Source organism: Polypterus senegalus, chromosome 2 (genome assembly GCF_016835505.1).
Source record: "Polypterus senegalus isolate Bchr_013 chromosome 2, ASM1683550v1, whole genome shotgun sequence".
NCBI lineage: Eukaryota > Metazoa > Chordata > Cladistia > Polypteriformes > Polypteridae > Polypterus > Polypterus senegalus.
In genome coordinates, this window is record NC_053155.1 from 93,195,834 (window position 1) to 93,210,858 (window position 15,025).

Below are 15,025 nucleotides of genomic sequence, written 5' to 3' on the forward strand. Positions count from 1 at the left end.
GGTAGATGTAAAATAGTATTCTTGCTTAAATTAAGTCCTGTCTACTCAAGTCTCAGACATCATAATACTCTTTATTTAGCTGCCATTTCTTCTACAGGCACATGAAGACAACTGTATGCCAGCTTCTTTAAAGTGTAATTAGAGTTTCACTATTGGAAATGCTTACATCTTTATTATATGTTGAATATTTCAAATACTGTATTTTATCTGCTACAGTTCAGTTTTGTAAAGTTTTATTCTGTAATATCAAATGTTTTTCCCATTATGTATTGCAAAATTGAATAACCTGTAGTTATCATAGAAAACAATTCATGTCAGTAAAATCAGTTATGTTTTCTGTACCTGCAGGAGAATATAAACATTGAAGAAGCAGCTACATGTCTGGTGAAACACATCATTGCCAGTGAAAGCGACCTGCTGCAAGCCGAAGTTTCCAGTACTGTTTCACCACAGCTCAACTCTCCCAAAAACAGCAGCTGCTCTGCTTGCTTTAAATCATAGGTCTGAACAAAGCACAGTGGAAACCTGCCTACATACTCAGGAAATAATAAGATAATCAAATAAATTACCAAAATAAGCCCAAGCCTACAGTTTTCCAAGGCTTTTAAACCACTGGCTTGACATTTTCTTGTGCCTGTCATCAGTCCTGTAAGGCCAGGGTATCAGTGCTTGTGTCTCTGTAATCCCTCGTTTCTAAGTAGAAGATTGTGAAAGAAGTATTAATTGGAATGGGTGGATTTATATGGATTACTTTTTTGATGTGACAAATTCCTTTGCTTTTTAGTAGCCAGTGTTAGTGTAGTTATAGTAAGGCAAATGAAACATTTGAAAATAATTCCGTTCTGGCCAATCAATATGCACAGATTTATAGGAGAGAAACTTTGTTAGGAAAAAGAAAGGAATGTGCCTTTGACTTGTCCCATAGAGAAGTTGTGGTAAACCAAAGAATTGCATTTGTCAGTGAGAGGAAAGTCGTTTAAAGATACTTTGATCACCAGGCTTTCCATAGTTTAGAACCAGCACATGGTGTTTGCTAACCAATGCAATGTTTCAATGCAGAGTAGCTTCTAGTATCACAACATAATTTCTGTTTGAATGTCTTTATCTGTGGTGGGCTGAAACCCTGCCCAGGGTTTGTTTCCTGCCTTGCGCCCTGTGTTGGCTGGGATTGGCTCCTGCAGACCCCCGTGACCCTGTAGTTAGGATATAGCAGGTTGGATAATGGATGGATGGATGTCATTATGTAGTCATCATTGACAATTTTATGCCTTAGTAATCTAACCAATCTGTGTTGTTTCTCCTACTTTCTGGTACCACGTCACTCTCAGATGTTGTAGTTTAGATAGGTACATTTTCTTTGCTCTTTCTACCTATTTTGGTATTTAACATCCATTTAGTACATTTAAGAGAAAAGCAATAATACGCTGTCAAAATTATCATGCCACTGTTATTTAAAATGAATGTGAAGTACCTGAAATAAATGTCTTTTTTGCTATATTTTTCAGCTCATTGCTCATTTGAATTATTAACCACAGATATTCCTTTTTCTTCATTCCACTGGGCCAAATGTAAATCTTATGCTTGTTTCTTTTGCTATAAACAAATTATAATGGAAATCCATTTAGAAAGGAGGATGTTTAAATATGGTGTTTAATTTTAATTTATATAACAACTGGAATTATGGTCAATAATTTTTGAATGCCTTAGCAGCAGCAAGCAGCAACATTATTTTCTGTATTATTTTATGATTATCCTGAACCTGAAGGTTTTTATAAGCATAAAATGTATACAGGGGAATGGATAATAATAGCAGCACACTTTTTAAATAAAACTTTGCTCATATGTTTTGATACGCTGGTTATTTATTTAGAATAAATATTCTGCAGTTTATTTGCATGCAAATTTTCAAACAGTACGTGGCATGACGACTGATTACAAAACAGCCTGTATCAGCAGTCAGTGCATATTCTCATCATCTTTTGTGAGCAGCTCCCTGCACAAAAAGTAGTGACAGTTCACACAGTTTTGCTTTATTTTTAATATCAATTTGTTCTATTGAACAATGGAGGGATCCATAGGGATGGGACAAGAGCATCTTTCTTGTTGGATGCTGCAGCAACCTTAACCAACATTTGATTCTTTCAAATCAACCATGTCAAGTGTGCTAGAGAGAGACATACACAGGCGCTCCAGGCTCGCGAAAGAGGACTGGACGCATAAGGTAGAAAATGCTTGGTTTTGTTTTCAGTTCTGTTTACAACGATTAGTTCATAGCGTGCATTGTGGCAATGTTACTTTTCTTGGCGGTTTATTAAATTACGGATTTTTCAAATGTTCATTTTTTTATCTGTGCTTAAAACTCATTAAAAAAAAAGCGTTTTTAACGAGTGGTTCCTAGCACTATAGCGTGAACTGTTGCAGTGTTAGTTTTCTCTGTTGTTCAAGGTTTTCTCAGTGTTATTCAATGTTTTTACATTTAGTTTACTATTACGCTGTGCAATCTATCGTTTAATTAACTATATTTGTGCTTAAAAACTAAAAAAATATATATTTACATAAAGTTTGTACGGTCTGGAACAGATTAATTGTATTTACATACAATCCTGCGGTGGAAATTGCTTCGGTTCACGACCAAATCGGTTCACGACCAGAGCTTTGAAACAAATTATGGTCGTGAACCGAGGTTCCACTGTACTTGTCTTACACTATATATTGATGGTATTGAAAAAAATATTTTTCCAGCTATAGCATTTCTATATTTCTAGGCAAGGTTAATGATTTGCTTTGTGTTACACACAGACTTTGAGGTGAGCAGTGAACCTGCAACAAAATAATATCCATGCAATACGTTGATATGCTACAGTATCAAAGGTAAGATTGGTGCAAGGTTATGGTTACTCCATAAAATTATAAATCTTTATTTTAAAAGCAAAAAAAAAGTCACAGTGTGACCTTCTGTGCTTTCGTAAATGATTGCTCAGTCATAATGTGGTTGAGCATTGTTAATTATGATTAACTCATTTATTATAAATATCTTAATTTTCCAGCATGCACAGTTGGTAGTAACTGGTTTGTTTATGTGGGACTGATAAGAAATTAAAATGTTTGTTCATTGGAGTAGGAATAGACCAGCTTCAAATGCATAATCCCCCAACCTGTATTTGTAATAATTACATACTGGGAAATGAAGCAAACCTTTGTGCGTTGTTGAGGGCACTCATAAAAAAGTCTCTTAATAATGGTTCTGTTGTGGTACTTTACTGGGTTGTGTGCTTTATCATAGACACTTGCTTTACAAAGAACCGTTCCATTCTGGTAAGGGTTCTTTGCACACAAAATTCGTACTTTGGGCTTTGAAAAGGTTCCTAATCTGTGGACAAAACAAGAATCTTTAATTTCTAATAGGCTACCTAGAAGAATGCAAAACCTGATTTATGTCCTGTGTTGTTACATGCAGCAAAAGTCATTTAAAAATCAGCAAACCAATGGTATTTCACAAATTTATTATCATATTCATGGTTATTCATAGAGTATATTATGAATCAAAATAAATAACGGTTCCTTATGGAACCTTTATGTGTGTGGGTCTTTTGGAAACCGAAAATGGTTTCTCTATGGCATCATCCGAACAACCACTCTGGCACCTTTATTTTTAAGTTTGTGGGTTGTCCATGTTTGGCACATTACATACCAGGCTTCACATATGACTGTATCATAGGTGATTATTTCATAATTAGGTGTATGTAATACATTTTTAAATGATATTTTATAGCTATTTAATACATTTTAATTCTGTATTTTAATTATTATATTTATATAAAGATTTCATTTTATGATGTTCAAGGTATGTTACTACTGAGATTAAACTCATGGAATAACTATTTCAAACCAAAGACTGTATAAGTAGAATAACATAGCAGTCATCATGGTTAACAAACAGCGTGAAAAAATATTTATGTTTTTATTGATTACTACGACTATTCAAGTAATATTATTATAACCTTTTTATTTCAGTCTTCACTTTCAAGTTTAATAATTTTACTTGTCTTATTTTCATGAATTTCATTTTTGAATGCATAGTTTTGTATTGTACTAATTGTTTTTGTTTATTTGTCTTGCAATTAATCTTTTCTATTGTTTTATACATGCATACAAAATATAACTGATATAAATTAAATATTATAATAATTGTGAACTGTAGTGTTTATTAAGATTGTGTACATATATACATGTACACATGGTGCTGTATATCTCAAGACAGTTAAACTTTTATGTCTCACGAAAAATGTTAATAAAACATATTGATAATTTGTATATTCCACTTTTGCACATGTTAATTAAAGAAGTTCCTAACTGAAATGATAATAAGAATAAAACTAAGTAATATTACATGATGCACCATGTGGTATTGACTAAAAGCCTCATTTTGATATACAGAGAAAGGATTCTTGAAGTGAAGCTCCACACATTCAGTGCAAATTTGTAGCAGGTGAAAGTGTGCCAGTGATCTTACGGAAGTCAGCCTTCTTGCTGGACATATTTTCTTCTCTCTCTTTAGAACTGCATGTAAGAAGTTCTTTTAGTGTGTTCTTGTTCGTATGAGAGTGTGCCATGCTGAGCTTCACAGATTTAGTGTTTGTTCTCACAGCTCCATTTGGCACTTTGCAAACCATTATTTGAATTCAATGTATTAATCAATTACAGGATTTTAAACGCCAGGCAAAGTTAACAGACCAAAGCCAGTATGGGATAACATTACTTTACAGTTTAGTTTTAAACTCCCTGATATTGTTTGGCCTTCCCTGTTATTGTAGGCTCTGTTGCTAGGGTAGTTGCCACCATGGGATGACTGTAGCTCGTGACTTGTGATGTCATCAGATCAGCAGTTTAAAAGTCACGCTTCTTTCACACTTGCAATTGTCTATTATGGTGGTTTTTGTTATTATTTATTCACTTACTTTAAGCATTGTAACCTTGTTGTTATTATGGAATTTTTATTTGTATCCCTTTTTAATACTGATTGTTTCTAACCTATTTTATGATAAATAAAGTTAAATTAAAAAAAAAAACCTTTATATTTATTTATGCTTTGCTTCATTTTTGACCCCAGTTCTTCATTTTTCTGACAACAGTTTTTATATAACATTTGGGTTTTAGTTAAAGATGGGACTGAGTTTAAATTTAAGCTTGGCATAACAACTTTGTCACTTCTCCTGGGGCCTCATGCATAACGGCGTGCGTGGAATTCACACTAAAACATGGCGTAAGGACAAAAGTGGAAATGTGCATATGCACCAAAAAAAATGCCTAAATCTGTGCATTTGCCAACTAACATGTTCTTCCGCTCTATAAATCCCAGTCAGTGTGAAAAGTAACGCACATGCACGTGCCTGCTGCCACTCCCCAAACTCCTCCCATAATTTCGCCTGTTTGAGTATGCAAATCATTATAAAAAGCCATGAAGCTTAGCGTTTTGTGAAAAAAGCAATGGCAAAAGCACGGGGGGAAATAGAAGAATTTCAGCGAATACCAATTGGAGGCAAGGAAAAACGTACTATTTGTTGGTTTAAACAGTGGTATAAACAACAAAAGGAAGTTGAGCGAGTGACAGAGTGTCAGAGAAACTCGAAAGCGCAAGTTAACAAAGTTGCACAGTGCCTGAAATAAAAAAGTTGTCAGATATTAAAGTCGCCATGAAAAGGGAAGTCGTAGCCCACCATCTGAGTGTCATATGAAAGCTTATTAGGGTACAGACAAAAAAAAAATAGGCACACAGTGGGAAAAATGCATGAAATGTCAACTTTAATCTCGAAATTTCCACTTTAATCACGTAGTTTATTTTGTCATTAAAGTAAAACATCATAAACTTCATCTTAAATTGTGTAATTTACTAGTTTCTCAAATACCATCGTAACTAAAGTAGCACGTTAAATGCTTTGTTTTGTATTTGATCGTCTTTGTGCTCTATGTGCATTACATGCTTCTTAAACGGGCTTTCTCTTCCTCCGACAGGACACAGAATCCATTAAATTCGTAATATTACATCTCTCTGAATAATTAAAATTTTGAGATGTATACGTGATTTCATTTTAATGATGATAGGAGTTAAAACGTGATATTAAACATGGGAACATAGTGGCTCAATGATTGTTCATGTCTTATGCAAGATGCATGACCATGCACGACCTTCGATTAAATACTTTATTGTAGCAGTACTGTCTCTTTCAAACGTACTAACCCCCAATTCCTTTCCTACCTTTTCTTTCTCCAAATACCCAGTCGCCACACAATCATCTCTGTAATAGAAATCAAGCCATCTTTAAGCTTAGAATGCCAATTCTTCAAAAATTTTAAGGAATATTGAAATATCTTCATAGTACATATTTAATTATTCTTTCCTTTCAGTGTCATGCCAGCCCCAGCAAGAATATAGCACGAGGCAGGAACAATCCATGAATGGAGCGCCAGATCCTTGCTAGCGCAGCGACACCGTGTCCTCACATGTTTAATTATTAACAATATAGATTATTTAAATGAAGTTAAAGTTTTATCTGTATAATATAATAAACATATTTTGCTACATTTCATCTTCAAAATGATATCATCATCATATATAAATAAGCGCTTTATAAAGTGGCTCAGGTTGTGCAATATTATAACTGTAGTGCAAGTTTACAATGAGGTGATTTTACTAATAAGTGCAAACAGTTCTACAAGGAGCATTTGATGGACTGATTGAGTGCTTTTATAGTTCTTGGGATGAAACTTTTTCTGAACTGCAAGGTCTGTACAGGAAAGGCTCTGAAGCATTTATCATATGAGAGCAGTTCAAATAGGCAGCATGGCTGAGACAATAATTTTCAATAATTCTCTTTCCGATCAGCAGCTGTAGAGCTGTGATTCCACACTCACATACAGTGATATTATTACTCTGAGTGGTGCAGTGAGAGTAATATGGAAAAAGATGATCCGCTGTGGCAACCCCTAATGGGAGCAGCTGAAAGAAGAAGAAGGTGCAGTGAGAGGAACAACGCTAAAGCAGCTATGGTATTTGGAATAGTTTGGCCATTCTGTGGACCATTACATTGTTACAGGTTAATTACAATCAGATGCCTTAAACTAATAAACAATATGCAGTTAATTTCAGTGTATATGATAAAGCCGCGTCAGGGATGTGGATTTAAAAAAAAAAGGGAAACCACACTGGAACAAAAGCACTGCTTTGATGCTGGGTGCCACCAGTTTGCAAAATCAAGCGGAGAACTTGCATACACCAGGGTTTTAGCTAGCGTAAAAATGTGCATGGCTTTACGGCAAGTTTAGGTTTTATACATCGCGATTTCAGCATGGAAATGGGAGTACACAACATTTTTGTGCGTATGCACCATTTATACTTGAGGCCCCTGGTGACTAAAGAGACTACTAAATTAAGCTTACTGCCATGCTCTTGGAATCTTGCTAGCCTTATGGCATTATTTTGCCATCATTAAGGGACAGACTTAACTAACAACAATCTTTCAATATTCTGTGGCATTCATACACAATTTTTACTCTTTTCATATTGTGGAATGTAATAAGTGTCATGGAAATGCAATCATGAGCAGCAGTCTACATTTCAGACATCCAGCAATATACATGCATAGACTCATGAGGCTAAACATCATACCCTCATTCACTCCTTAAAATGAATTAACGAGACTGCGTATTCTTCAGACCAGGCAATACTTTTAGTTATTCTCCACTATTTATTGTGTGTGCTACTTAACCCACTATATCAACATCGTTGTGTTTTTTATTAACAGGAATGACTGTCCAAAAGACAGGATAAGCTGGGATAACAAGGCGGTATGTCCTTGCGAAGTTGAGCTGAAGATAGTGCTCCTGCATCCAGGGTGCAATATCAGTGAGACATGCAGAGATTCTAGCTGATACAATGTGGTCCTCTATAGGTTATGACAGGTGCAGTTGTCTATCAGTGGCATAGCACTGACAAGAAAAGCCATGGGACTGGATGATAAGGCCTAGAGAGGAAGTCACTTACTCAAATTCATCACTTTATGAGAACATGGCTGCTGTTGGCCCATTCTCAGTACATCTGTATGTAAAAATCACAACCATTGTAAAACGTTACCAGAGGGGACATGAAAAAATGCTAGGGTTATGGAATGAAACACCATTATTAGGCTAAGATGCAAAAAGTAAAAGTTACTAAACAACAAAATGAGTTCCTGCAGTGTTGGTCAAAGATGAGGACTTGCTTAAGGTTGAATTTAAAGTTTTCTTGTCAAGACATTTTTTTTATTCTTCCTTTGATCTGTTTTAATTTGTACAAAATGAATGATGCTTCCAATGTTGTCCTAAAAATATAATATTTGCCATTACAGCAACCATTATGAATACTGAAACTGAAGTATACTGCTGCTGTTTTCTCAATATTTACATCGCTCTTTTAGGTAACTTGCTGTTCAAAGTAGGTCTGCGACTTTAGCCAGCTTGCCATTTCTTTAGGCTCCACTGCAGCTGGTGCTGAAGTTGCTTTTTTACATTCTGTTGTTGACATTTCCAGGCTGAAGCAACTTGTCAGCGCCTGTAAACAACAAGAATCCATCTGTGCTCAGAGCCATTGAGCGCCTGCATGATACTACACTGATTCATAATTATGGGACAACTTTTTCATGTGAGTTGAATTCTAATGGGGGCAATGTGAAAGATAAACATTTTTCCTTCAGTGTTTGAGAAATAATTGCCCTAAGGGGCAAAAAGATTCAAAAAGACTCATGACAAAGTTTAGGTAATGTGCATGTGGAACTTTGGACATATAAAATGGTTTAGAGAATGTGCTTACATTAGGCTAAAGTATTAATGGAATGTTAAGAGCTCCAGTATAGACGAATGGAATTGCATGGTCTGTATTGCTGGATAACAGTTCCACACTTCTGGACTCCACATTTACTTCAAAATCTTCTCTATACAAAATGCAATTTTCAAATCCCCTGTTCTAGAATGAGGGACAACACAAAACGTCAAAGCAACCAGAGTCCTCCTAGTGCTTCGGTGACGTGTGAATTGTGGTAATGAAGCTTTGCTACTCTGTTTCAACGCAGTGTGCTTCATTAAAGCAATACAAGCTTGGCGTCATATGTCCTATCGTTAGTCAAAATCCTGCACATTTAATTTAATGGAAAAATCCAAAGAAGTTCTGTGAATTAGTACATTTGGAACCATCTTAGAGAAGCAGATCTGTCAAGCCCATAGTTTCAGGTAGCCATATAAATCCACAGAATTCTCCCTAAATTAACTCTGAAGTTCAGTTCACATGGATTTTTACTTTGTTGTGATTATGGCATTAATGTAAAAATATGTATTCCATGTTATTATAGATTTTCTTGGGGATAAAAACAAAAAAATGTTACTAAAGGACCTAAATGTTTATCTTTCTTGAAAGTTTTTTTGTGGTAGAAATATTCTTTTTAACAGGACCAGTATGTGACTGTTTTATTGACTATGCTGTTGCAGCTTTATTCAGATTTAATCCCCTAGTCAAAGGGCTGTAAAAATACAGAAAGTATTATTAAAGGAACACACATTAGTTATATTGTATCTTATTTAGAGAATAGGAAAGAGACACATTTAGGAATAAGAAGATTGTGTCTTGTTGCCAGACATCACATAAGGGTCATAAATGGTGCGGCTGAACACAATCTCATGAAATGTAATAATTTGATACAGAGCATATGGTATAGTGAGCATTAATTTAATAGTAGCACCAGAAAAAAGTGTGAATTTATGATACATTTTTTTATAATCTGGTGGAGTTTAATGCACTCTTTAGAAATTCAAAATTAATTAATTCAGAACTGGAATGGAAACTGAACTTTTGCGGATTTTGCTCGCTAAATCGATCTTCTTCTAAATGTGAAATGTTTAAAGGCTTTTTCTTCCCTTTTCTTAGAAATCTTAATTTCCCTGTATGCAGCTCTTTATTTTGCTCGAGCAGCTTATTTATTATTCACACAATGGGAGTCTTTTACTGTTAATAGTCATAAATTGTTTCAGTGCAGTAAACTCAGTTAATCTTTTTCCTATTAACTTAATTGATGCCATTTCGATATTATCAAACATGTCTGCTAAATTGTGTTGCCTTCACAGAATTAGCTGAAAAGTGGAACGAAGCACTAATTTATAAATCTGCTTTGCCTTGCAGGAAACAAAGGTATTATAGATTGTTTTTGCTTTATCTGCTTAAGCATTACAATTTAGAAAGGATCGTGTTTACATTTTGATTGCAAATTTTGTTAGTATAGCCAGTTTAATAAATACAAGAAACCCACATTTACCTCAGGATTATAAGCAACCCTCTTTTATTTCATAAATCATTTGACCTTTGTTATTATTTTGTTGCAGTGCTGGAAGCTCTATAGAGAGCACAGTTTGAAATGGCAGTTGCAAATTATCATTAATGATACCTCGAGGGATTGGAGATGCTTGATTTTCACTATAAATTTCAACTCTCAATTAACCTAATTGATCTAATCATCACTTTACTTGGACATTACAAAATATTTTTTGCTCCTGGATCAGGTTTCACTGCCAATAAAATAACATGGTGCATACAGATGCTGCCTCCTGCTTCTCTATGTAAAACAGGACAGTTTATTTGTATGGTTCTGCTATCTTAAGGTTGAAGTTAAAAGTAGAAAGCAACCCACACTTCAGTTAATTTACAGACTACTCAAGTAATAATTTTAAAGTTGATGCTTTGCCATTATTTAACCAAAAGTCCATATGGTTCACCTTAGCTATGGGTAAACTAAAGCAGATATGTGGATTAATGTCCTCTAGTTGTTTTTTGTAAATATTTTAAAGTTATGTAATGGCTTCAAGCAGTTCAGAAGTTTTAAACATTGTGGGTCGGTTGCAGTGGACATTCAGCATGGAATCATCCTGAGATGATGTTATCTTTGTGGGGTTTAGTGCTGTTGCAGCATGCACTTGAGCTGCATACTAGAAGTAGGTTAAGACTAACTGTGGACTAAGACTAACTGCCATTGCAGTGGGCTTCTTGGAGCCACTGAAGGAGCTTTACTATTTTAAACCACCTTGTGAGTGGGTATAATTGAGTAAGTTCAGCAGAGACAGTTATAAAGTGAATACGGACATGCATCATACTGAGATACTGTGGTACTGTTAATAAAAACATTTACAGTATACTTGTTGTGAGAAAATGCCACCCTTACCCTTACTGTTGCTTCACCCCCATGTGCTGGCACTGAACTTGACCTGCCTAAAGTACTGTAAAGATAGAGTATTTTACCTATTAGTTGGCATAGTTTAACTGTTCTCTTTCATTATTTACCTCCAGACCACAGACAAATATAGCCAGAGTGAAGAACTAGATTTCTCTATGCCCACAAAATAGCTAAATAAAGGATAAAGAGCTCTCTGAGCTCTGTTTTCTGAGTTTCTGACTTGAGACCCTGTATCTGCAGACTATCAAATTACACATTCTAAAGGTTTCACCTTTATAGTTCCCCAAGCCAGAAATCTGATAACTGCCTTGAGGACAACACAGAGATGAAGCAAGTTGATATTAACCAACATTCACTGCATCACCAGCCACTGCAGGAGAGATAGCTTTCAACCTAAATTAATGATTATAAAGTTGGGTATCAACCTAAACAGACTTTAGTTCACCCCAGTCAGGATGCTGCACTGGCAAACTCATATGCTATTTCTCAACACAGTAAACCTAAGTTACATGCAAGTTAGACATCAATCACAGCATGCTTTCCAGCTTCTGGGCTAACAGATTGACAGGCTGCTATGTTAGAGTGTGAAAATAATAGGCCTTAACATAGGATGATGTTTGGGGCAGCCACCCATATACTTCACTAAGGCTACAACAATTGATGAATTGTTAGTACAGAAGTGTACAGGTTTGAGTCCAAAGCAGAACTAAGGAATGCAGGAGGTTTTATGGCTTTTAAGTCAGGTCAGCAGAAGTGATGTCATGAGGGTCAAAACTGGAAGTAATGTCTTGGGGTCCGGAACCAGAAGTGGCGTCATGGGATCCAGGAAGAATTTCTCATGTTTGGTCTGTAGAAATAATAGAGAAAGGGTTAGTGCACCCCACCACCCCTTGGCCTGGCGTGGAATTACCTTCTTTGGGTCCTTTTAGCTGCCTCCCATGCACACATGTGTGACATGAGGAACAGTAAAGTGTGTGGAGATGGCTGAAGTGCAAAGCTAGATTAAGGAGGAATATATCGTGGAGGAGCAACGCTGACTGCTAGGTGAAAGAGACGATCCAAGGACAGGAGTTACTGCAGAAAACAGGAGTCACTAGGTAGATAAAGAAGCACACATACCTTATCATAACTCATTGTAAAATATGCAACACAATCTTAAGGAGAAAAGGACAGAATTAGTGAGGGCAAACCTGATCATGGAATTGTTCAAGAAACATAATTTGACCTGAAAGCATACAACAGCCACAGTCATTCACATGATTTCTGTAGCCGAGGATCAGACCGCCAAGGTCCCCGCCTCCGGCCACCACCCAACTCACACTGCACCCGACCTCCTTGGCCCCTCCCATAGGTGGTGAGCCCATGGGAAGGAGGACCCACGTTACCTCTTCGGGCTGTGCCCAGCCGAGCCCATTCACATGATTTTAAAATACAAAATAACTTTAAATATCCTCACTCCAGGGAGGCAGTTTATTACTAATATACAAATGATTGAAAGTATTCTGCAGCACCCCTTAAACCTGTGAGCAATAAATGACACTACAGTTGAAATTTTAATGAAACTATTGCCATCATACTTTTCTTCTAATGTGCTTAAGACACCTGCCTCATCTTTATGACCTGTCATCTCACATTCTCAATTGTTTTATGAACATAAACTTCACCCTGGGACACATGTAAAGTAAATGAGTGTTCCTCAGAATGTAATACCTCTTTCAGCTCAGTATGTTGCATGCTATCACATTGCACAAAAGAGATTTGACTGCTCCTCTCAGCCAACTGTGCCAAATGCCAGGTCTTTGCAAAATTCTGAATCTCCAACAGAGAGAACACTTTCGGTCCAAGTCCAGGCCATACCTCAACGCACCCTACCAAAGCATTTTTGTGAATTACACTGTACTCTACATCTAGAACTTATGTGTTAACGATAGTCAAGCTGAACAGGGATGGGGTGTTGAATAGGTGGATAAACTGGGATAACAAGGTGGTATGTCCTTGCGAAGTTGAGCTGAAGATAGTGCTACTGCATCCAGGTTGCAATATCAGTGAGACATGCAGAGATTCTAGCTGATACAATGTGGTCCTCTGTAGGGAATGACAGGTGCAGTTGTCTATCAGTGGCATATCACTGACAAGAAAAGCCATGGGACTGGATGATAAGGCCTAGAGAGGAAGTGTTTAGAGAGAAGAGGGGAGTACCTAGCACCAACTCGGGGCACCCTTGGGGCTATGCTTATTTGACACAATTTGTAATTTGGAATCTTGAAATCTGTTTGATATAATCATTAGCAGCAATATCTTACATATTACTTTCTATTATTTTTCCATTGTGATAAAATCAGTCCTACTAATATTGTATATTTTTTGCCATTTTTCTGTTTCATTATTATGTTTTAGTGCAGTTTAAGTTCATATCAACAAATAACTGTAATTTTACTAACCATGCGCATTACCATGTTCAACAGCTCAGCATCTAACAAGTGAATTGATATCATTCTGTTATCATAAGTAGGGTACTCCAAAGTTGCCAATGTATGTACAAATACCTTTTATTATTAAATAAGCCCAAGAGATTGATGAAGAAAGGTAGACAACAAAATAGCAGATAGATAATGAACAACTAAAGTCAACTTAATTCATTCTTGTTTACCATGTAGGGTGGCTTGCCTACGTCCCTCCCACAAAGTGCAACAAATCATTCCTGAAAGTTACCTCCAAACTCTCTTCCTTCCTTTCCCTCTCTCACTGTCTCTCTAATCCTTTCTCTTTCTGCAATCAACATGACTCATCAGGGCATTTTGATCCTCTTTTTTTGTCTCTTTTATTTTCATTCCTATTGACAGAGGCAAGGAGAAACCAAACAGAAAACAAAACAAACTGCCAGAGATGCAGATCTGTATAAGATGGCTAACTAAATAGGTCTGGACAGCTGCCATTCAGTAAGACACAGACATCTCACAAGCTAGAGAGCTTGTCACTCAGAATCACCTGGATGGCCTCCTTGAATTCCATAAAACAAGACACAGCAGCCGCTCAACAAAGAGAGTCAGCTTACAAAAAAACACGGATGCTGCTCAACAAGATAAAGAAAGAAAAACTTTTGTACGACCCCAAACTCATTCCAGAGTGTAAGAAAAGCAAATCATAGCACAAAAGGTTTCATTTTAAAGCAATTGAACACTGTAAAGTAAAGTAAAATGCTTTTAACACCCTGAAACAGTTTGTCTTTCTTATGTTTTTGTTTTTTTTAATCACTTCTCTTTCTACCCTGTTGTAAAAGAACACCCATAATTGATGTAAATATCACCTGTATTTATAAAAATGGTGCCCATGATGCCACAACGGTGCACAGGCATACACACAGAAACAAAAAACGTCCAAAGAAAACACACAAGCCTGATTAGCCTAAGTAAATGAAGCAGGATTACAGTTTTTGATACATCCAATGTAATAGAGAAAAATGTTTTTATTTTTTTAACTACGGGGTTTGCCCCCTACTCGCTTCGCTTGCCAAACCCCACCCCCATGGCCTGCACTACACGCCAGCCACTTCACATCTCTGCCGCTCATGTTGTAAAGAGGGGGGCTGAACACACCCCAAGGAGACGCAGTTGCTCCTCCAAAACCCGCTCTTAAACGGTGATACAATGGGAAAGAAATACAGTTTTTTTTATCTCCTCTTTGTTCGATCAGTCCATTTATAGTGCCAACTACAATAGTGAGGATAATGTAAATAGTAAGGTGGAAAGATTTAATACTAAAGTGAGAGCTGCTGT

General features: G+C 36.4%; 1 protein-coding gene across 1 annotated transcript in view; it reads left to right on the forward strand.

The window, feature by feature from the left end:
- Positions 1–1,177, forward strand: part of rab38a (RAB38a, member RAS oncogene family) — a 111,931-nt gene extending 110,754 nt beyond the window's left edge. The window contains exon 3 of the mRNA XM_039744169.1: positions 349–1,177. Coding sequence (XP_039600103.1) covers positions 349–501 — 153 coding nt within the window. The 3' untranslated portion in view covers positions 502–1,177. The remainder of the gene's footprint in view (positions 1–348) is intronic.
- The last annotated feature ends 13,848 nt before the right edge of the window (positions 1,178–15,025 follow it).